The sequence below is a fragment of the Falco rusticolus genome, chromosome 11 (assembly GCF_015220075.1).
Source record: "Falco rusticolus isolate bFalRus1 chromosome 11, bFalRus1.pri, whole genome shotgun sequence".
NCBI lineage: Eukaryota > Metazoa > Chordata > Aves > Falconiformes > Falconidae > Falco > Falco rusticolus.
The window spans coordinates 30,841,445-30,863,089 of record NC_051197.1 but is presented as its reverse complement, the minus strand read 5'-3'; the positions used below and the strand labels follow the sequence as shown (position 1 = coordinate 30,863,089).

The 21,645-nt window shown below is 42.4% G+C and overlaps 1 protein-coding gene across 1 annotated transcript; it reads left to right on the top strand.

Moving 5' to 3' along the window:
• Positions 1–315: 315 nt before the first annotated feature.
• APOBEC4 (apolipoprotein B mRNA editing enzyme catalytic polypeptide like 4) lies at positions 316–21,473 on the top strand. The gene is given in 5 exon segments (XM_037404435.1): positions 316–4,087; positions 4,089–4,161; positions 5,041–5,776; positions 20,795–21,024; positions 21,026–21,473. Coding segments are annotated over 5 exon segments (1,485 nt in total). The 5' UTR covers positions 316–3,881; the 3' UTR covers positions 21,266–21,473.
• The last annotated feature ends 172 nt before the right edge of the window (positions 21,474–21,645 follow it).

The window sequence follows — 21,645 nt, the reverse complement described above, 5'->3', positions numbered from 1 at the left end:
CAAATCATTTCCTACCTGAAACTGTCTTGCTAGAGAGGACTATTCAAACTGCAAGGCAATTCTTTAGTAATACTGCCAGCAAGAATACCAGAAAGCATCAAATACAATAAAGGAGTTTATAAAGTGGTCATCAGTGCACTGAGGACTGGAATAAACCACCTGATGCATTTCCCATCCAGCACCAGACAGCATCAGGTGGCTGTCCTGGATTAAACCTGCAAGCAAGAAGTGAAATGACTCTGTATTTTCCTCTTCGCCCAAATATGTGTCTATTATTCTTTATGGCTTGTTTTTTTAACCTTTGATTTGCAAAGCAAAATGAAACCAAAGCCATAGCCTTATTATATTAAAAAAAAAAAAAAAAAGAGAAAAAACAGAGATTTAAACTTACTGCAAACCATGACCAGACATGCATTTATCACTATAACGTGGCATGATATGTCAGTTGATAATTTGGCACCCACTTAAGAGAAAGAATTCTGCTTATTTTTTGTTCCACTAGCTAGTCCAAAACCAAGTGCAAAGTTGCACAATCCCTCCAACTTCGTTGGAGAAGCAATAGTCAGAACCAAGATTTACAGAAGAGGGAAGGGAAAAAAAAAATCTCAATCCACTTTTCTGGATAAGTGGTTAAAAAAGCAAAAGAGTTCAGCAGAGAAACACATTGCTCTTTTGCTTTCCAGGCAGGTTTCTTGCTCTTCCAAGTGGACCGCCAGACTTCATGTATTCTGTTCCCTCCCTCCCTGTCCCAGCCCTTGATGATAGTATTTGGCAGGACCTTTTAATTAAAAAAAAATCCAGACTGCCTTTGTGCTACCCCAGCAAACCTCTGGGGAAATTATGTTCTTTGCTCAGCAATTCCTGTTCAGCACAGTGCCAACACAAGGAAAACAGCTGGAGCAACTTCCTATTCTCCATTCAGGCCTGGTGGCCTAGGAACAAATCCTTACAAAAAGAATCAGAGGCTGAAACCCACAAAGAAATGCACAATGACTTCTGAAAGATTTTATTTTCGGCTCATTTTTTAAAAGGAATACATTCAGTCTCTCACAATAACACAGAACTCATTAACAACCTGATCCAACTACCACCAAAACTGTTGAAAAGCTTCCTATCAAGTGGCAACCAGAACAATTTAACAAAGAAAGCTGACCTGTTGTAAAGACTGTGCAGCCACCACCTGGGCCATGGGCTTGAGCAGCACTTGCAACAACAGCCTGAACACACACACAGCCTCCAGCACTAGCAAATAACAACAGTAATGCAAAGCAACAGATACATGTTCTATATCATCACCCAGTGAACGTGCTGAGTCTAAAGTATACATTTTCTAGGCCAGGCACGTCCTAATACAAGTGATCCAGGCAGCAATCTTGCCATACATCATGATTTTATCTCATTTAGCATTTTCCTTGAAGAACCCATCACTTACATGCAAATAATTTCCTATATTCCAATACCTCAATATGGCTCCTCCAATAACTCCTTTAATACCTAAAAAATTAAAATAATGCAAACATGATTACTTTTTAAGTCTTGTAGTTATGTCATCCTCCTATTGGGGAGGGAAGAGCTTGCCAGATGGGATTGATAATTATGTGGCTGTAACCTTAACAGCTGTCATTCAGACACATAAGGATATCATCCAGTTTAATCTGAACACCAAGAGATTTAATTTAAATCCCTTTCCACTCTGTGGAAATGCAATACTAACTATGGGGCTATCACCACGTCTCCCCAGGCTTCAAGATTATTTTGATGGACATTATTTCTTTCCTGAGAAACACAATGTATATTCACACGTGTAGGGAAAGCCAACATTTAATCCAAGGATTACGACCATGAAGTCCTGCTATTCTAAATGAGACTGCTCCTTGGGCTTTAATTTGAAAATCCATATATTACTTGCTAACTTCCTGACATTTAAATTTCAAAATGCAAAGCATCTGAGATCATAGCTGGGCTCTGGAAGAGACCCAACAGTTAAATCTCTGGAGAAGTCAGGCAAGGCTGATAATTGGGTTCAGACAAGGATATCTATTTGGTTTTTACTACACTGATACTGGATAACACTCCAGCCTTGCATGTTTCCCTTTTTTTTCAGTTTTGCTCTTTTCTTCCTTTTAAGGAAAGGTAACCTTTTTAATTGCCTCTCATCACTAATCACATCTAGATAATGCTAACTAGCTAACCCTTTACAATAGTCTGGCCTACTAATGGTTTAGTGAGGGGGGAAGGAAGAGAGCGCAGTGTTGCACCTCTAAGGCACAAGGCTTTACAATTTGAAGGTCTGTCCTTTTCGAGAGGCTGTGTCATCACAACGCTCACACTGCTTGTGTCTGAATGACAGGATAGGTCTCCTTCTTTCTCTCCTCACCTCCTTTTCTCAAATTACCATGGATTTCCTTCACTGTAACTTGGTTGCCAGCTCTGAGCGTACTCCATGGACAAACAACAAATTCCTCTGGTTCAGTCTACAGTTGAGGGATGAGGAAAGCAGTTCCTCCAACGTTATTTAGAAGAGAAGAATGGAAACAAATATTCCAAAGTAATATTCAGCCGATTATACAAATGTTGATTAACATAAAACTACATCAAAACAAAGTGCCCTGCATGTTACATACAGGGCATATGACTTGCCTGTTCCTACATGTTTAATCAAAAGACTTAAGAAAAAAAGTCATGACATGTATCACACTCAGGTTATGACTAGTTTCAGGATCAGAATACAGTGCTAGCCATCTGCCGTAACAGTATTATGGCAACAAATCTTTTACCTGTGCTAACCTGTCATCCATAATCTTTGTTGGTCTCCTATGCTTATACAAGCATGGAATACAACACCCAGATCAAATGCAGGTATTAAACAGGTATGCTAAAAAAGAGAATCCACAGCAAAACTTAATTAGTCTCCATGGGACACTGGCAATGGGGGGACTTCGGAGTCCCTCTTCAGGACTTTCTTACTGTGCTTCTGAAAATGTTTCTTATCTAGGTCACTGTTTTACCTTTTCCTGCTCAATTATTTGAGGAATTGTTTTACAACCTCCTTTGATCTAGGTATTCAGGCCAGCAACAATACAGTGCAGAGTCAGGTAAATGATATTTTAAACAACATTTAGCAAAGATCAGAGGAATTTTTCCACTTTATCATGTTACCACTGCAAAAAAAGGTGCCATTAAGACTGACAGAGCACCTACGCAACAGTAGCTCAAGAAGGCCCCCAAGACAAGCAGCTACTAACCCGTTTGGGCCTTCCCTGAGGTGCAGCAGTCAGCATGTTTGCCACATATAACTTACCCAAATACCTGAAATTTATTGAACAAGGAACTGAGAGGATGTGACAACTGCAAACCGATTCTTCATTAGACCTGAAGCTGGAAAGGCATTATGTATGCATGGAAGAAGAAACTCTAAAGCCAGAGGTTTATAAATTAGTAGCAAGTCATAAAACTCCTAATCACAGCAGTCAGAACCTGACAAGATGCTAGGAAGGACCATCCTTACTCTGAGGACTCAGGTGGCTAACTCTTTAACAACACTAAAGGAATTAGATCAGTATACTCTTTTGGCTTGATTTCCCAGGCAATCACATTGCCTGCCACCCTCCCCCTTACAACAGTGGATTCAAGTCAGGTTGAACAGAAATTTAAACTGCTATATGGTTGATGGAGATCTTCTACATCTGGAAAGGAGGAAAGGCCCTTCTAGCATCTCATTGATAAAAAATGACCCAATCTTGGGAGATACTTCAATCTGAGCACACATCTTCTTAGAATCCAGAATCAATCACAAAACACAAACTAGAGGAAAACCAGGCTTCATTAATTCTGGTCTCCATGATTGAGAGTGACTGAAAACACATAGTAGGGTGTATTTGATGTACCTCAGAAAACCTTGTATGTGGAGTTTTGGAGCAGATACAAAGAAACTCAGAGTCTTTGATTTGAAACCTCATAATGCCGATCTGAAACAAATCCATTTTGTGAGCAAAAGAATTAATGAAGCCTACTCTCCTTGTAATGAGGCTTACCACTGCTGCATAAGTAAAATCTACAACTTCTTGCTGAAGCATCCAGAAGTCACACTGCACCTATTTCTCTCAGCTTTATCACACTGGTGAGGGTTTCCCCACCACTGCATGGAACCGTGAAAACCTATACCTCCTCTGAAGAGGATGCAAATCGAACCACTTTCAGGCTCTAAAACTGAGATCACAGATGGTGAAAAAAACCAAAACCAAACCCACCAATAAAGCCACCTCCCACAAAAGTCAACCCACAGCATAACTGTGGGTCTCAAATAACTGATTTTGAAGATATCACGCTTTTATTTTAGTCCGATACCATTCCAACATAAACCCATAGCAGTAAAACTAAAACCTCGGTATCTTCTGATTCCCTCCTGAAATTCATTTGTTGCCTGCCCTTAAGCCAGTTTCTACCAGGAAAATGTAAACCAAGCTACAACCACAACTACAGCCAGACTGTAGCTTCCCAGCTGAGGCAACCTTGGGGGAAACGCATGACATCCTCAATTCCTCCTCTAGCAAGAAGGTGGTTCTGTAGGTAAGGCTGATACATTAATAATAAATGAATAAAGTTTTCCTGTCAGCTACTTGCTTAAAATGGGGGGGGGGGAGGGGGGGGGGGCATATATATACATATATGTGTGTGTGTATTTTTTTATTTCCTAGAACTGCTGCCTTCTATCAAGAGGAAACCTCACGAAGCTGTGTCATTTTCTAATTAGTAAGAAGTATCTAATAGGATAAGGTAGAAAACGTGGATCTACGCAGTGCAGGCGCATCCTGAAAAAGAAAAATCTCTTCCTATCACTTAAAGCAGCGCTTTCCCTTGTGATTGAACATATGTATTAGCATAGTAAAGCTCTTGGACAGGGCAAGTAAGTCGGGAGCGCCTTGTTCCCCAGCAAGCAGGGGTCCCTTCCCCGGCGATGTTGGCGGCGAGGGACCACAGCGGCTGGTTTTGTACAAGTCGGCGCGTGTGCTCCTCTGGCAACCGCCTCTGCGGCCGCAGGCACCGCACGCAGCCGAGGGGCCCGAGGGAACCAGACCCCGAGCCGCTGCCCGGCGGGCCCCCGGCCCCCGGCAGAAGATCCATCCCCCGTGGAAACTCAAGCGCCTGCCTGCGCCTCTCGTGAGACACGAGGGGCAGAAACGGGCTGGAATCCATCGGGTGCCCTCACTGTCCAAGGCCCGGGGGCCTTTTCCGAGCAGCTTTCTTGCACTCGGACGCTGCCGGCCCCGCCTGGCCCGGCAGCGGCGGGCACCCGGCCGGCAGCGGCACCGGGGCCGGCACCCCCGGCCCCACAACACGCCCAGCCCGAGCCGGTCTCTAACCCCGGCGGCGCGGCCGCTCGGCCCCTCAGGCGCCGCCGCGGGCTGCTCGCTCCGGGGAGCGCCGCCCCGGCCCACCCCGCCCCCTCAGCCCTGGCCAGGGACGGCGGGGCCCTGCCTTGCTCGGAACCGCCCGCGACGGGGAGAACGCCGTCTCTTCCGCCACGTGTCGCGCCGTCTCGCACCCCGCGGAGGACACGAGAGACAACCGGCACCCATGACCGCCACCGCTCCTCAGAGCACTGCGCGACCAACGGCCCCGGCGCCCCCAACAACGCAGCACCCCGGGGCCCCAACAACGCAGCACCCCTTTGTTACGCTGCCGCCCCGCCCGGCAACGGCAGCGCCTCAGCGCGCAGGGCGCGGGGGTGGTGCGGCCGCGGTGGGGGGCGGCAGCGGTGGGGGAGGCCGCGGAGGTAATATCCTTCCGCCGCCCGACAGGAAAAAAGTTCTGTCAGCGGCGGCCCCGACGACGGTTGAGGTGGGGGCTGCGGGGCTGGACGGAGCGGAGCCACCGGCCGTGCCCTGGCAAAAACCAGCTGCTGCGGTAGCTGGTCCCTACCGCCAGCGCCTGCCCCACCGGCACGGCCGTGCCAGCTGCCCAGAGAGGGAAGCGTGTGCAGCCCCGGCTGGAAGCCTTTCTTCCAGCGGGGTCACACAACAAGTTCCCTTCGCTCCCCCAGTGCTGGCTATTATAGCACTTGCATCACTGCTTGGGAAACCTCTGCTGCTTTGCTAAGGTGACACCCTGACACCCGCAAAGCGCCTCAAGATTCATTTGAGTTACGGGCTGAAAGAAGGCAGGCATGCCTACATAAACCTCACTGGCTTCGGCCAATAAATACGTTTTGTTGAGATTAGAGAGAATTTGGAAACAGCCCTGCAAAAGGAGGTGATGTTTTAGAGCAAAGTAAAATTAGGAAACCTTTTAAGAACAGATGGTTTGATTCTGCAACTGTAGCCAATAAAAAAGGGGGAAAAAAGAGCATCTGAGGCATGAAGAGGTTTTTATACAATATTGACTAAACCAGATGAAGATAATATAAGATGTAGTATTTTCTGGAAAGAACCAAAAGTCAAAATGAAGACCTTGACGAAGCTTTTGTGGAACTGGAATTGAAGCTCCTCCAGGAGCAGAGGGCTGCAGGCTCACAGACCAGATGACTCGCAGCAGTTTACAGCCCTGTACAAATGTACAGTCCATTAGTGGTTTCCATTGCTGCTGCTGTAGTGAGCTATAAAAGTTTTGGTAACTCCAAAGTCAACACATACCCTGTTTGGTCTTTTTTATTTACAGGGGGAATCGTTTCGACAGAAGAGCATGCAAGACAGCTAAGGGCAGTAGTTGCATCTGGCTTCCCAGATAAATTTACTGGCTGTCATAAATGGAAATTTTTACTTTTAACTTGCGTTTTAGCCTAAAGTCAGAGCATTACATATATCTTGATTGGCATATACGAAGAAATAATACTATTAAGAAAGATGGTGGCAGATGGACACCCTGTAAGCTGTGTAGTGACAGAGAGGAGCAGGGGCAAGGTGCTACCTGGAAAGAAGCTGGAAACTGAAGACAAAAACCTGCTGGCAGTTTGAATCCTCTTCTATACAAAGTTGGTGCTTTGGATACATTTTTTAGAAACAAGAGAACTGAGTTTAAAAAAAAGAAAAGTCTGGCTCTAATGGTTTTCTTTCTAATGAGAAAAGTCTGTAAGAACCCAAAACGCTGGCAAACTGCTTGGGTCAAAAGGGGACCAGTATAACAGGAGGGTAATACAGTCGATTAATGAGGATCGAGAGGCAGGGCTCTGGCACTGCCTAACATAATTTTTGGAAAGTTGCATGATTTTAGGAAGAGCTTCCTGTTTACTTATATTTAAGACATGGGTAACACATAGAACTGCTCTGAAATTTTTCAGATGTTAAGTTTTTTTAATCAGAAAATGGGTCATCTATTGAGTGAATGTGGTTCATTAAAAATACCTGGGGTTTGAAACATCTTTTACGCAAACTGAGAGTTTCCAGCGGAATTCTCCCTAGACTCCTATTATTTTGTCCCTGGCCAGAGGCTCACTAGTGCTCACGACTCTGGAAAGTGTAAATTGCTGAAATAAATGGGTTAATGGAGTTAACATAAAAGTGAACGGGATTTAAAAACAAACAAAAAAAACCCCAACCAAAACCTGCAGGATCTAGGAGACTTCTTATTTTTGTGAAATGTGAGAACTACTTTGTCTGAACCAAAATCAAGCTTTGAAATAAAACCAAGACTTTTTGATTTTTCAGACACCTCTTCCTTTCCTGACACAAGACAGTATGAAAACTCAGTTAATTCACAGCAAGTTATTATGGTCCTTCCTCCACCATCTCTTCCCTCTTCCAAAACAGACAACATAAACGTGTCATCCCCAAGAGCCTTCTGCCCATGTCCCTGCAAAGGAAGAAATCTCTTCAAGGGATTTCACGCTCCCATTTCATGGTCACCAAGAAAATTACACCTGCTTCTTACACACATTATGGTGGAATCCATACAGCAAAACTAAGATCTAATCCTATGTCAGACAACAAATACAAGACTCTTCCTGCCCCTAGGATTTTAGTTCCACATCTGTAAAGCACTTTGAAGCCATGAGACTGAAGGTACTACAAAGATATTAAAATATTTTTTAAATATTAAAAGAAATTAAACCAGCAGGTTTTCTTCCATGTAAAGGAACTATACCTTCCTATCACAACACAAGCAATACGTTGGGTGGAAATCCAGGTTTTCCATGACTCAGTATGACACCTGGCCCAAACCAGAAACCAGCTACATTCTTCCTGTGCAAAGTTCTATTTATTTTCTGTTTGTATTTTGACAACAAGTTTTATTCTCGTGTATTTTTACTTTCGTTGTTTAACAAGATCATTTTAATTGTATTATTTCTTAGCGGCAAAAAAATACAGATATTTGGAGTGCCCCTTCTCCTGCTAAATTCAGAGGGAGAAGGGGAAAAAACCCATCACCCTAGAAAAATAGAACAGAGAAAAAAAATTATCGCCTGTACAGGGGTGTTACAAAGCATATGGGTAAAAAAAATGCCCCTCTCAAAGAAATTGGATTGGAGAATGCAAGAGGCAAATGGAACTTTCTTTTTTTATTAATGCATCTAACCTGTATTCAGGGCGATAGTAGAAACTACGGTCATGGAAAGTGATGAGTTACAGTACCAGAGAGCAAAAAACTCCCTGTGTCCTGTGGATGGCAAGTGATACAAAACAGCGTGCAGGCTGAGAAGCTCAGAGGCAGCAAAGTATTTCATTTGTTGCATTCCAGACTGCTATCAAAATGGAGAGACGGCATTTTATAAATACAGTTATCAAGCACTGGTACATAAAACAGAGGGAGATAGGTCAGTGAGGTAGCAGCCACAGCTGTCAATGTTTAACCCTTAACCTGTATTTATACAAACACACATAAAAATATATAAAAATCAAGGATCAAAGCACCAGCACCCAACAAACACACACAAGCCATTCGGCATTGTCTTTGCAAGTGCTATTAAGAATGATCCAATGTATTCTTAAGATCTGATGAGAAATCCAGACACAGCCCTACTAAAGCATTTGAAAACCTAAGAAAAAAAGAAAACTGCAGTTCTTTAAGTATTTCCTATATCACAGTAAGATTTTTCTCCCACTCTGGGATATAAAAGCCTGAGCAATGTGCAAAAGGCATGACTATACCAGATGCACATTTTTCTCAATGCCACTCAGAAAGGAAAAAGCACCCCTTCCCCTCCCCACCCCCCACCCCCCATCTTTGAAGTGGAAAAACTTCACTAGCTTTTCCAGAAAATAATTGCATGTCCTTGAGGAACATTCCCAAAAGACCATGTCCTTTGGGACTGCAGTGAACGGACTAGGAAATCAGCAGCCCACCTCTGCCAGCTCACCCAATATGGGTAAGATCCAGCCCTCCTGTTAGCCCTGGGGGAGGGGTAATGTGTTTACACCATATTCACATCTTTTCACCACACATTCAGCAATCAGTCACATACACAGCTATTGTATAGAACAGAGTGATTCCTCTATACCATCTTGCAGGGCACTGTAAACATGCTTGCAGGAGTCAGCAGAGCAATACCCTGGAAAGAAGCAGCCTGTTATTTTGTACATAAGCAGCAACACAAAATGAAAAACCCAAAATATCCGAATACAATAAATTGTGTAAAGAACCATGTCCGTTAAAAGCAAACCAAACACACAACAAGTGCGTGTGTGTGTATACATAAAAATATATACATATGAAAAAAATGTATATTGCTTTCACCTATAAATTCTGACTCCATAGACGGGCAAAGCTGCAAGAAGCAGTACCAGGAAGCTTCACACACAAATTCAACATTGATACAGATCAGAACCACATCTGCAGTACACTGGTTAGAACATCACCGAATGGGCTGCCGGACCCTCAGCTTCCGGGCAGGACCTGCCCACTGATGGTGCTGCGTAATTCGGGGAGTTACAGGCGAGTCTGGGATTCTCCAAAGTGTCTGAAACCAGGGTGGTTTTTTTTGCAGATGTGATGCTGATCTCATCAGAGTTCTTTGATCTGTTTCTATAAGGGCCAGCTCTAGAGAGATGTGAGAAAGCTACCAATAATGTTTACATCTGGCTTATGATACAGCACATCTGGTTTGTAATGGGAACAGCTGGCACACACAAGCCATCAGGACACTGGAAGAAACTGCTGTTCTGGGGAAGGTTAGTCTTGCTGCTGACACAAAGCTGGAAAAATCTGGATTCTTTTCCTGGCTCAGTCAGTAACTCACTTGCACCTTGGTTTCTTGCTCTAGACACTGAACATAAAGGGTTCTGATTTTCTTACACTAAATACTACTGGTACAGTGACTGTGGATTTGTCTAGCTCAGAGAAATGCACATTCTACTTCATTGGCATTTATACAAGTTTTAGAAGACCTGAAACAAGGGTCATATAGCAGAACAGGGCATTGATACTTTGAAAATAATCTTTAGTCCCATTCAGAATAAAGAAAAAAATAACAAGACATTCCTTGCCCGTAAGTGTATCCATCTAAAAGAACAGCAAGGACTAAACATCCTAGAGTGTCTGAAATATCTGGAGAGAAATGTCAAAAGGGGCTGTGAGGTATTTTCAACACAATCAGAAGCAGGAAGGACCAGACTGCAGATCCATGAGGTTTAATTTGGAGAGATAACTTCACTGCTTGTCTGATCTCCATCTGCAATCTGAACCTGCTGAGGTTCACCCACCACCACCAAACATGACAGCAAGCTGAGAACACAGGAAACCTCAACTGATTTGGTCAAGAAATCACGTAGGCAACAAAATGAGGTCATGCAGTTCTTGCAGTTTAACACCGGCAAAAGGGAGAAGGGGGCAGAGAAGGACGAGGGAGGAAGTCCGCTGTCCTGTAAATGCAAAGTGTTTGTTTTCATCCACTTTCCTGTTCTGCTTTTTCCTCTCCTCATGAGCTTATCAGCAATGCAACTAGCATGAAATAACACAAAACTCAAGCTTCCCGTTGTCTTAACACCATCAATTGTATCAGGAAGCACCTCGTTCTCTCCTAAATGATTCTGATAAGAACCAGTTGAAATTGCACAATGCACGTATCTAGAAACAGGATATTATTTCATATTGCAATTTTTACTGGACCTTGAGATGTCTAACAGAATTCAGGTAGTTTACATGAGTTTTAACCAGATCAAATAAGAGAATTCAGTGCTGTACACAGAAATAGCTTCCCCTATTCAACCGGCAAGCACGTAGAGCTGCCCTGCACATATCAAAGGAGTTTGAGTGAATTCCCATCATCCATACTGAATACATCACTTTATCCAACCATGACATGAAAGAAAAAAGCTGGCTCTTTTCCCATAAAAAGGCAAATAGCGATACCCTGAAATCACATGTCTTCTAGGCAACTTCCCAAGCACACTTTGTTTTCATTGACTAAAATAATGCCTAACAATATAAATTGAAAGCAGATTTTCCTACACTATAATAGTTCTTTTTCTATTAGAGACCAGCAGATCTTAAATTGTGTTATTTAGCTAACACTCATCTCTGCGTAGTGAAAGAACATAGGTCATCCAAATAAAGAAATATGAGTGACTTCCTCCACTCTTCTACTGTTTTAATGACAAGATTAGAGACGGAACTGGCCCGAAACAACACGCTGAGCCCCACCAAACAGTTTGGAAGTATGCACCACCCAGTCCTATTTATTGGTTCTCTGATGACCGTTCTTGTAAGCAACCCCAAAAGCCACAAGGGCCAGAGAGGCTGTTTGGGATGCTGAGCCCAGAGCCCACGGTTCAAACAGGCCCAGGCACCTCTGGGTATTCCCAAAGAGCAGCAAATTCTGGCCTCCACTTTCTTGTTGACATACAGTCAGCGTTTGTCGGTCCGCCTGATCTGAATCACCAGGCAGCTAGTTTGGAAGGAGGAGTTAACAGCTGTGAGCATCCTTTTTTGCACTAGCTAATTTTGATTTGCCTGGTTTATACCATTAACAGAGTGGAGTCACAACTCAAATGGGATTTATGCCAATTATTTATATATATACTTAATTCCACTTATTTCAAAAGAAGGGTCATAAATTAGACAAGTGGAAGTGAGATCAGAATTGGACTGAATATTGGTGCAATATTCTACATGTACACAGCTCATAATTCATAGAAAAATTAAAATGAACTTTTCTGCCTGTCTCCAGACACTTATGCAAGTAGTTGGTAAAACTTTCTCTGGCCCTGCGCTTCTGGAAACCGTCCCAGCTCTGCTGATCTTCACTGAAGCAAATCTTTATACACATTAATCATTCGACCCTAAATCTCAAATTATTTTCTGAACTGAAACTTCCTAAGAATGAAATACGGCTCTTTGAGTCCCAAGAATCATCTTCACTTTAAATGGAAAGAAGATGAAACAGCATACTACTAGCAGTCATTCAGTAGCTGTTTTCAATCATTTTTTTGTTAAGTTTCTTCTTTCTGCTTGCTTCATGTGTTTTACGTGAATTGCAGCCAGCTTTGTAGACCTGCTTCATTCTTCACTCTTGTAAAAACTGACAGTTAAATAGAATCAAACTCAGAAGTATCATTCTTTTTATATATATATATATATATATATATAAGGTCCCTTCTCTTTCCATCTCTAAACTTATGGTTTAGTCTTCTATATTTTCTATCTATAAACACAGGCTCTTGGCAAGTTTGCTGCCTTTTTCATAGGTCAAGAGGAAATCTGTCCAATTGTTTGACAAACAAAGCACACCGATAACACTTTCTAAAGTAAAAAGAATTGGAAGAGTTTCTCAACGTAGAATCTGTAGTGTCTCCACATTCAACAGAATGGGAATTTAAAAAAAAAATAATCAAAAAACAAAACAAAACAAAACCAACCCCCCAAAAAACCCACCTGTGGCTTAATCTATAAATTTTCCTTATACTTTTTGCTGTCCTAAAATTTAAACTGGTCACCCTGCCTATGACATTTAAGTATTCCTTATTTGTCATTCACGTTACAGATTGCTTGCTGCTATGGGACAAATCTGCATTTCAACACAAGAGATTGCAGTATTTCTCAGAGCTCAAATATGACTAATGAGGAGACTGCCCAATTCTAACGTCAAATGGGAGCAATACTCAATCCAAGAGCCATCAGGAGGAGAGAACGCACATTTCAGGAAGAGATGAGTAGGAAGAATATAGGAAAACTGCAGTGAAGAGACAGGTGTCAGGAGGAGGAGGAATGTGATTCAATAATTTACCCGAATGGATGTGACGGTGTGTATCTCAAGGTTACGCAAAGACCATGAAGTAAAAAGGAAGACTGCTGGCTTTCCCCGCTTTATGGCACTTACAGCTTATTCTTGACTCAATGCTTTCCTTCTTTATTCAAGATGGACAGTATTCCAAAGCCAACAAGCATTTGTCTTTCATTTTCTCTGGTTTTACCTCTGCCCAATCCAGACAATTGCAATCTTTTGGTTTTTTAAATAATATTCTTGCCTTCTTTCAATATTGATTGGAAACAATCTGACAGATGGAGGTTTTGATCAGTTAACAATGAACTTTTTTTTTTTTCATTTTTATGATCTAGTTAGTTACACTTTTTAAGCCTGGGAATACAATCAAAACAGGACCAGATTTTTCCCATATGCAAGCACGGGAGTAACCTAATGTAACATACAGACTATATACAAAAATTGGCAAACCGCTATCCAAACTTTCAGCAATTCATCCTTAGGTAACAGCTGGGAAAAAAACAAACAAACAAAAAAAACCCCAAAACCAAACAAACCAACACCACTATCAATCTTTGTCCACTGAAATTCATACTCTTTTCAGAATATTTGCTGCTATTTCAGAAAATAGGGTGCTGATGATAACACGTTAAGTTTCCACTCTGCCTTTAATGCCACTAGCACAAATTATTCAGCAGTCTCCAGCTAGCGCACTGTGCACAAACTCATGAAAACCCTTATATTAGATTCAATTCCTGCATTTTCAGTTTATATTCCTGAGGAGAATGCATACATGAGGACAGTATTTTTCTAGCACAGAAGAAAGAGATCTATATGTTCTGTGTTTCACAAACTGAAGACAAAGCCGCCTTTATGGAGATTATTATACAGGAGAATAAAGCAAACCTCTCTCATTCACTGCACCCACATGGCTCCCTGAAACCTGAGCATGTGAATGTCTGGTTCTGATCATTCACCCGTGTCAGGGTGTGTAGACCATACCTTACACAGGAAAAGATGAGCAAACCCCAAAGAAATCCACAATTATTACTTGCCTGCAAATAGAACCAATAGAGTAAAATTCAGACAGCAAATACAGATACTAATTTCCCCTTCCTTCCAGTGGGCTAGAAGAAATCATGAGCAAAAAATGCTTGATAAAGTCAGGACAAGAAAGGTCACCCTGCAGATCTGGAAAAAGGACTTTAGAGAACTGCTGCTAGACTCTGCTAGATTCCAGGAAGAAGCTGAAAGAATCATCTCTTGAAAAGAAGAGGAACAAAAGATAAGTCAGAAGATGATGATGATGACAGCAGTATACTGTCGATCACCATTGCTTAGAAAACAGCTTCTTTCTTTTGAGAGCTGAAGGACTCCAAAAGCCTTGGAGAGGAGCACAATTACTTTGTCTGGCCTGGAAGACAAAGTAATAAAAAAGAGGGATGACCAGGAAACCCAGCGCAGCAGGTGGCACATGATAAGAGACCAAGCTTCACACTGCAGGATGTGTGGATTCACACCTTCCAGATCCACATGCAAACCTCACTGATATGGACAGCATCCTTCCTCTCACCCATGCCTGCAAAAACAAGCAGAAGGCTCAGCATCCTTGCTGTTACGAAATAAACCATTTCCTCTTTCCAACAGAAAAATTAGACCAACAGTTCCTTTCATGGGCTAGACCTCCACTGAATCCAGTCAAAACTGCATTTTCTTTTAGCAGGAAACCAAGGTAGTGAATTATGCTGGTGCTTTAGATTACCAGATCGTTTGCACTGCTGCAGATGAAACCAAGACAAAAGGGAAGAAACCTATGCCCTACCTGAATGAAAGATTTACAACATACCAAAGTACAGACGATCTCACTTCTGGATAGCAATGCTCATACTTAGCTCTTGAGATGGGAACCCAGCTAACAAAACCAGATCACTGCTGAAGAACCTCAGTGCTTTTCACTTTTCCAAAGTTGGAAAACTTTATCAAAGTTTGGAAGTATTCTGTGTTGGAGGGCAGATGAGCCCTTTCTCTCAGTAAAAGGGGCTTAGCTTTCACACCAGCCTCATGAAGTGCTCAAGGTTGGCAATGATACCAGTGCAAATCCTGGATCCTAATTTATTTGGGGTATACACAAAGAAATACAGGATTTGTAGCTGCCATGTGACATATCTTTTTTCTAACCTCGATTTACATTTTTTTCACCCAGCCACATATTGATCCAAATTCCAACCTGTGACAGGAACAGCAGGTACCAATTTGACCAGTCTCATACAATGTCAGCCTTCACTCTCAGCAGCCAGGACCCTCCCTCATACAGTAACTAAATCATCTTTGGCAGCTGTTACACCCTGCAAAGATTTATACATCTGCTTAACTTTATCCATGTAAACGGTCCCAGTGACACTAGCAAGAGCCCCCACACTTGTTCATTTAAACCTTATAGAATCAGGGCACTGACTAGAATTCTCGCAAGCAAATAAAATCTGAGTCTGAAATAAGTATGATTATAATTTCTTCACTTTGTGTTTTCAGGACCCCATTTTTCATGATGCTTTCTCAAGGGACCTTAGGTTCAAATATGTCTCTCCAAGCCCAGAAAATCTTTCAAGGGCTCATTTAGATGTCTGCCTGTCTACAAGTGAAACCCATCAAAAGGAACAGCATGATTCTTTGACAAGAAAACACCTGAAAACCAGTTATGGCCATTTGCCTCAACAGTTTTATCCTCATGCTGAAGAGTGACCTACATACACTATTTAAACTGAATGAACCTGAGGGTAAGTGCGTGCCTCAGGGGCCGGTCTAGCAATGGCATATTTATTTTTGCTAATCTTGGTCTAATTCAACAGCAAAATTCTATTCAATGGCCACCAGCACTTACCTAATGAAACCCAGTAATTAATCAACATCATCAGTGCAACGGATTCTGCAGAGAGCACACACCAAAGTACAAGGAGTGCTAGAGATGTCAGTTAAGACTGTTTGGTCTTCCTGATTCAAGATCATGCAGTTTCTTGTTACAGCTCTTGCCCTTGGCCATTTATTCTACTGCCCGTTGTAGCTGCTACAACTAATAGCATCTGAGCTACAAGATCACTCACTCTTTGCTGCAGTCTCCAGCAGTTATCCACAACATGCAAAAGATTTTCCTCTACTTCATGCCAAGGGGAGGGGGTCTAATTCTCAACTCCTTTAATAGAGCAAAAATAGAAATGACACAGCTGAAGTGAATAAGCACCCAGTATTGCTTAGTGGCCCTCTGGATGTTACAGTCCTAGGCCATTACACCTCTGTGGACGTGCCATTCGGCTCTCACTGGCTTACGTTTTCAAACATATTCAATTTACACCCACAGCATAAAGTTTACCCCATCTCAAGTTCACACACATAGCAGGTCAATTTCTGGTTTAAAGAATAATTCTGTAGTGGGTTCATCTGTGCAGTGCTATAGTACCCAACAGACCAACACTGCCTTCAACAAGAATCAGTAAGTTTCCCATTATTTGTATATTTTTAGCTTTCTTAAGCATTTCAGGCAATTCATTCTTCTGCTAAGAGGAAAGTTAACTCTACCCCAGCTGAAACCAGGACACCTTCTCACTCAGCTGATAGAAAATAGGCCTCTCTCCCCTCTTTTTGGCTGCTTCTGTAGGGCTATTAGCCTAAAATCCTAGAGAAACAAGTGTATGCAATCCTGCTGCCTTTCTGCGTCCTTCGTGCTCCATCCTGTGTGATTTGAACCTGTCAAACCCAGATGAGAAATGAACAGAGGTCATATATAGGGGTAAGTAAGACCCAAGCCCCTGTAGTTCCTTATGGGCTTTAGGAGGTCCACTGCCCATCAAGCATGGTGTCACATCAAATCCTCTGAGCCTACAGACAGGGTATAGCAGAATGTACTGCGTGCCCGGCGAGGATTTAATTTCCAGGATCACCATTAGCTGATCTACATGCCAATTAACAGCAGTGGAAGGCAAGCTGCTGCTCATGACACTGTTCGTTATCAGGGGCATCGTAAATTTATCAGTGGATGGGAAGATTTCAGAAGTAGCCAAACTCTGTTTTTTAAAATTCTACTCTGAATAGGCAGACAAGGGGAAAAATACTTATTTTAGATGTAAAGATAGTGAAAGGGAAATAAACAACAAAGTGGTGGAGCCCTGGAAAAATCTCTGGAAGCGAGGTGATAATTTAAAGCATTTTGAGGCTGGACACAATGGGTGAGGAAAGTCTGGTGGAACAGTTTTGTGAAGGTCTGACTTTCGCACAAGCTCGAGCAGGAAATATTCCAAACTTGGGACCTAAATCCTCTCTAATCTTTACGGCCCGGTGGCAGAATGCAAAATACCAGGGCTCTGCTCTGCACCTGCAAGACAGCGTTCCTGCAGTACTAGGTATTGCAAACCCACGTGTTAAATGAACTTGAGACTGTTGAGCATGGATTCAAGTTATGCCACAACAGCTCGGGTTTAAATTGCCCGTGTGGATGTGTTTATTAGCAGCTGGGGATAGCATTCTGCTTCTTCCTTTACTTCTTATTTTTAAAATCTTAGGACTGCACAAGAACGTCAAGTCTGTGGCTGTTTAAAGGACCATGTGACTCTGCCGTACTTTGAACTCAGATCAACTTCTTACTGAATGAAGTCATGTGTAAAATGCTTTCCAACAGAGATTATTTTGAACGAAGCTGTACTAAGAAATGTAACAAAATTTCAACACTCATATTTCAGCAGCAAAAAAAGGAACCATTCTTGTACTGAGCGCAGCACTTTGGGGGGAAGCACCAGATGCCCTCACATAAACAGAACTAGACTTGTACTAGACTGTGGAAGTAGAGCATGTTTTAGTTCAGGGAACAAAAAAAAATCATCACAGTTCCATATAATCACGCCTCAGAAAAAACAGCTTTTGTCTAATCAATGCATGCAACTTTGCTTCCAAAGGACATCTCCATAAATTACAGTATCCCAAGTTCATACCAGTAAATGTCAGTATCACGTCCAAACTGGCCACGTTGGGATGAATCAGGATTTCTGCGTGATTTTTAGCCTAAAGAGACACCAGGTTTCAGCTAATATTTGGATAAAAAGAAATTCACAACCCTGATCACTACGCTTTTTTTCCCTAGGAGCAGAACATATGGCTTGTATCCTGGCTAACTTCCAATGTGAGTAATTATGTACTGACCACATCAGTTTCCCCTGCGGTTTTAACTGGATAAAGCATTCCTCTCCAGTTCCTCCTGTGAACATTTATACCTTGTTGTGGAGCACTATTAAACAGCTACTGCCCTCTGCCCCAGAGATGGCTGCATTTTAGTAATAAGTGAAACATTTTCTTAAAGTTATCATTATATCCCTGTCCCCTCTAAATATTTGGGAGAGACAGGAGGAGTTATAATTTTAAATATAACTGGGGGGACACAGATCTGTTAACACACATTTTGTGGTCCTAACCGTATCCATTAGGCATGATCTTCTGTCTCAGAACGATGTCTTCATGCAATTAAATTGATAGATGAAGATGATATTTTTCCTAATGACTTTGAGTGTTAAAAGATCTCATACAGCATATTAAAATGAAGCATTTCTTTAGAGGATGTGAAACAGCCTGTGAGCTCACAGAGGGCTGTGTGTTGAAAAGATTACTGTTAGAGAATATGTGGGCAAGCTTTCGGCTCAAAAGCATGTGACAACCAGAAAAAGCAAAGGAACAGTTTGGGTATCTTGCTTTTATACCAGGGCATTGACTTTTGGTGTGTTGCATTTGAAGGATAAAGAGAATGAAACCAAATGAGCTACACACAACACCGCAGCCCACCATGTATCTTGGAGATCTCAAAGCGCTTTGCAAGTGGTTAGTGCCAACAGCAGGTACTGGAAACAAGCATTAGGAGAGCCGTCTCATAATGAACTACAAAACCAACACTCATCAGGTAAAATTCTTCCTCCTTCACAGTCAGGATTGCAAACACTGAAATCAAGATGAAAATTACCAAAAGGGAAAAGTCATTTGGAGTACCTTCATCTTTTATTTCCCAGCCTGAAACTGTCTGAATTCCCAATTGCCAACCTATATAAACTATTAACTTCAGCTGAAGCCTGCAGCATTTGCCAACTCTGCAGACGCACCAGGATGACTGTGACAAATTAGGCACCCTGAAAGTCAGAAGCCCCTTGAACACTTTCCCCTGCATGGGACCTAAGTGACACTAAGCAGCAGAAATACCAAGAAGAGAGCCATTTAGACCAGTCTATCTTTTAACCACTTGCTCAGATTTATAAACTACTTCGAAGATGACAAATACTACCGAGCTGGTCAGTATTACTAAATAAAATTGTGTGTGGGAATGGAATTTTTTCCTGTGAAAGAGCTGAATGATAAGTGCTTCTATTAGCTGCTTAATCCACGTGCATGTATACACACACATCCGTACATACGTGCATATATCCATCAGTTTAAAGAGATCTTGTGTAACACATTTGCACAATTTTTTCTACTTTAGAAAATATCATGCTAAAAAGGAAGAAAAAACAACTTTCTGCTTCCTCATAAACCAGAAATGGGTCCATTTTGAGAACATGATGAGTGGTCAGCTTTCTTCCATTTTTCTTAGCTTGCACTTTTTGTAAACAGCCTTTGTCTTTGCACCCCCAAAATGTGATGTACATGAGCAATGAGAAGCCTCTGCCATCTATATTCACAGATGCATTGGGATTCTGCTCCCTGGCCCTCTCTGCTTGTCAGAGCTGGCAGAGGATTCAGGCTGGTGGGACAGCAGAGCAAGCAGCCCTTGTCACAGCGCTGGAAAAGGAGCCAAAGGCTGGTACTGCGCATGTAGAAATGCACTTGGCTCGTGGGAACGCGGTTCCCATTAATCCATCAAACTGGGTAGTTTGGGGTCAGGCTCCTGTCCTGTAAGGATGTGACACTATCAACTAGGAAGGCTGAATATTTGCTGGATTTTGATCAGGCCAAGCCACCACGCAACCGAACAAACAAAAAGGCAAGTTTTAGAGGGAGATGGAAAATTTTAAATGTCTCTGGTGGCAGGGACTCTGGTGGCATCCTTTTAAAACACTGAAACAGCGCTCAAGCCATTGCCTCGATCCACAGGCCTAACATGGGATGCAACCCTGGCGTGCAACATTGCCATCGTGAGGCCGTTCCGGCTCTGCAGCAATACCAGCCACGACAGACGGAATCGGAACCTTGCCACAGGTTGCAGCTGTTTAAATTGTCTTTAATAATATCGGCAACCTACAGGAGGACTGGCGAGGCAGCGGTAACTCATACCATCCCTCTACAAACACCCCCTTCTTCGACCTGCTCTTTTTTATGGCAGGTAGCAAACGCATTTTTCATTCTCTGAGACACACCGCTACCACAATTATGTTGTGATGCACAGTACAGAGTACAACTGAACACCAAAAATGTACAGAAACGTCAAAAATTGACGAAGCATTCTTGATGTCAGGAAGCCAATCTTTAAAAGTAATCTGAATGAGAACAGCACAATGGCCAGGATCAGGAAAGAGTACCAACACAGGAAAGTACATGGAAGTTGGCACAGAGTCAGGAGTGGAAAACAAAGCAAATTAATCAAATCAGTAATTTAAGAAGAAAATTAAATACTGACAGAGGGCAAACCAATGTGGAATGCAGAAGAAAGCTGGAATAAAATACAGATTTTATTTTACAGCAGCCTTTACCTCTTCTGCAATTTTGTGTGTGGCATCCCCAGGTCATCCCTTTATCACCCAAGTCCACCATCAAGAACCTTAGCCCAGAGACAACATCCACATCAAATTAATGACTTAACTGGAATTAAACCATATTTTAGGAAAAGCTTTCCACAAGCCAGGCAGGGAAAGTCTGCTGTGCAGCAGAACTTAAAAGGCGTTTTCTCCTCCTAGCCTGGCTTCCCAACAGCCTCTCCAAGCGGTAAAAGGCAGTCTGCTACCTCCGACGTCTCAAAGGCTCTCTGTGCTTTTTCCAGCCGTGTTTCTGCCCTTTTGGAGGGAACATCTATACCCCAGACCTAGAAATATTGTAAGGCATTTAAAAATGCCAAAGGAAAAACTCGATGAAACTCATAATTCTGAAATGTTTCCAAGTGGCAGACACCTCCTCTGAAGAGGATGCAAATCGAACCACTTCCAGGCTCTAAAACTGAGATCACAGATGGTGAAAAAAACCAAAACCAAACCCACCAATAAAGCCACCTCCCACAAAAGTCAACCCACAGCATAACTGTGGGTCTCAAATAACTGATTTTGAAGATATCACGCTTTTATTTTAGTCCGATACCATTCCAACATAAACCCATAGCAGTAAAACTAAAACCTCGGTATCTTCCGATTCCCTCCTGAAATTCATTTGTTGCCTGCCCTTAAGCCAGTTTCTACCAGGAAAATGTAAACCAAGCTACAACCACAACTACAGCCAGACTGTAGCTTCCCAGCTGAGGCAACCTTGGGGGAAACGCATGACATCCTCAATTCCTCCTCTAGCAA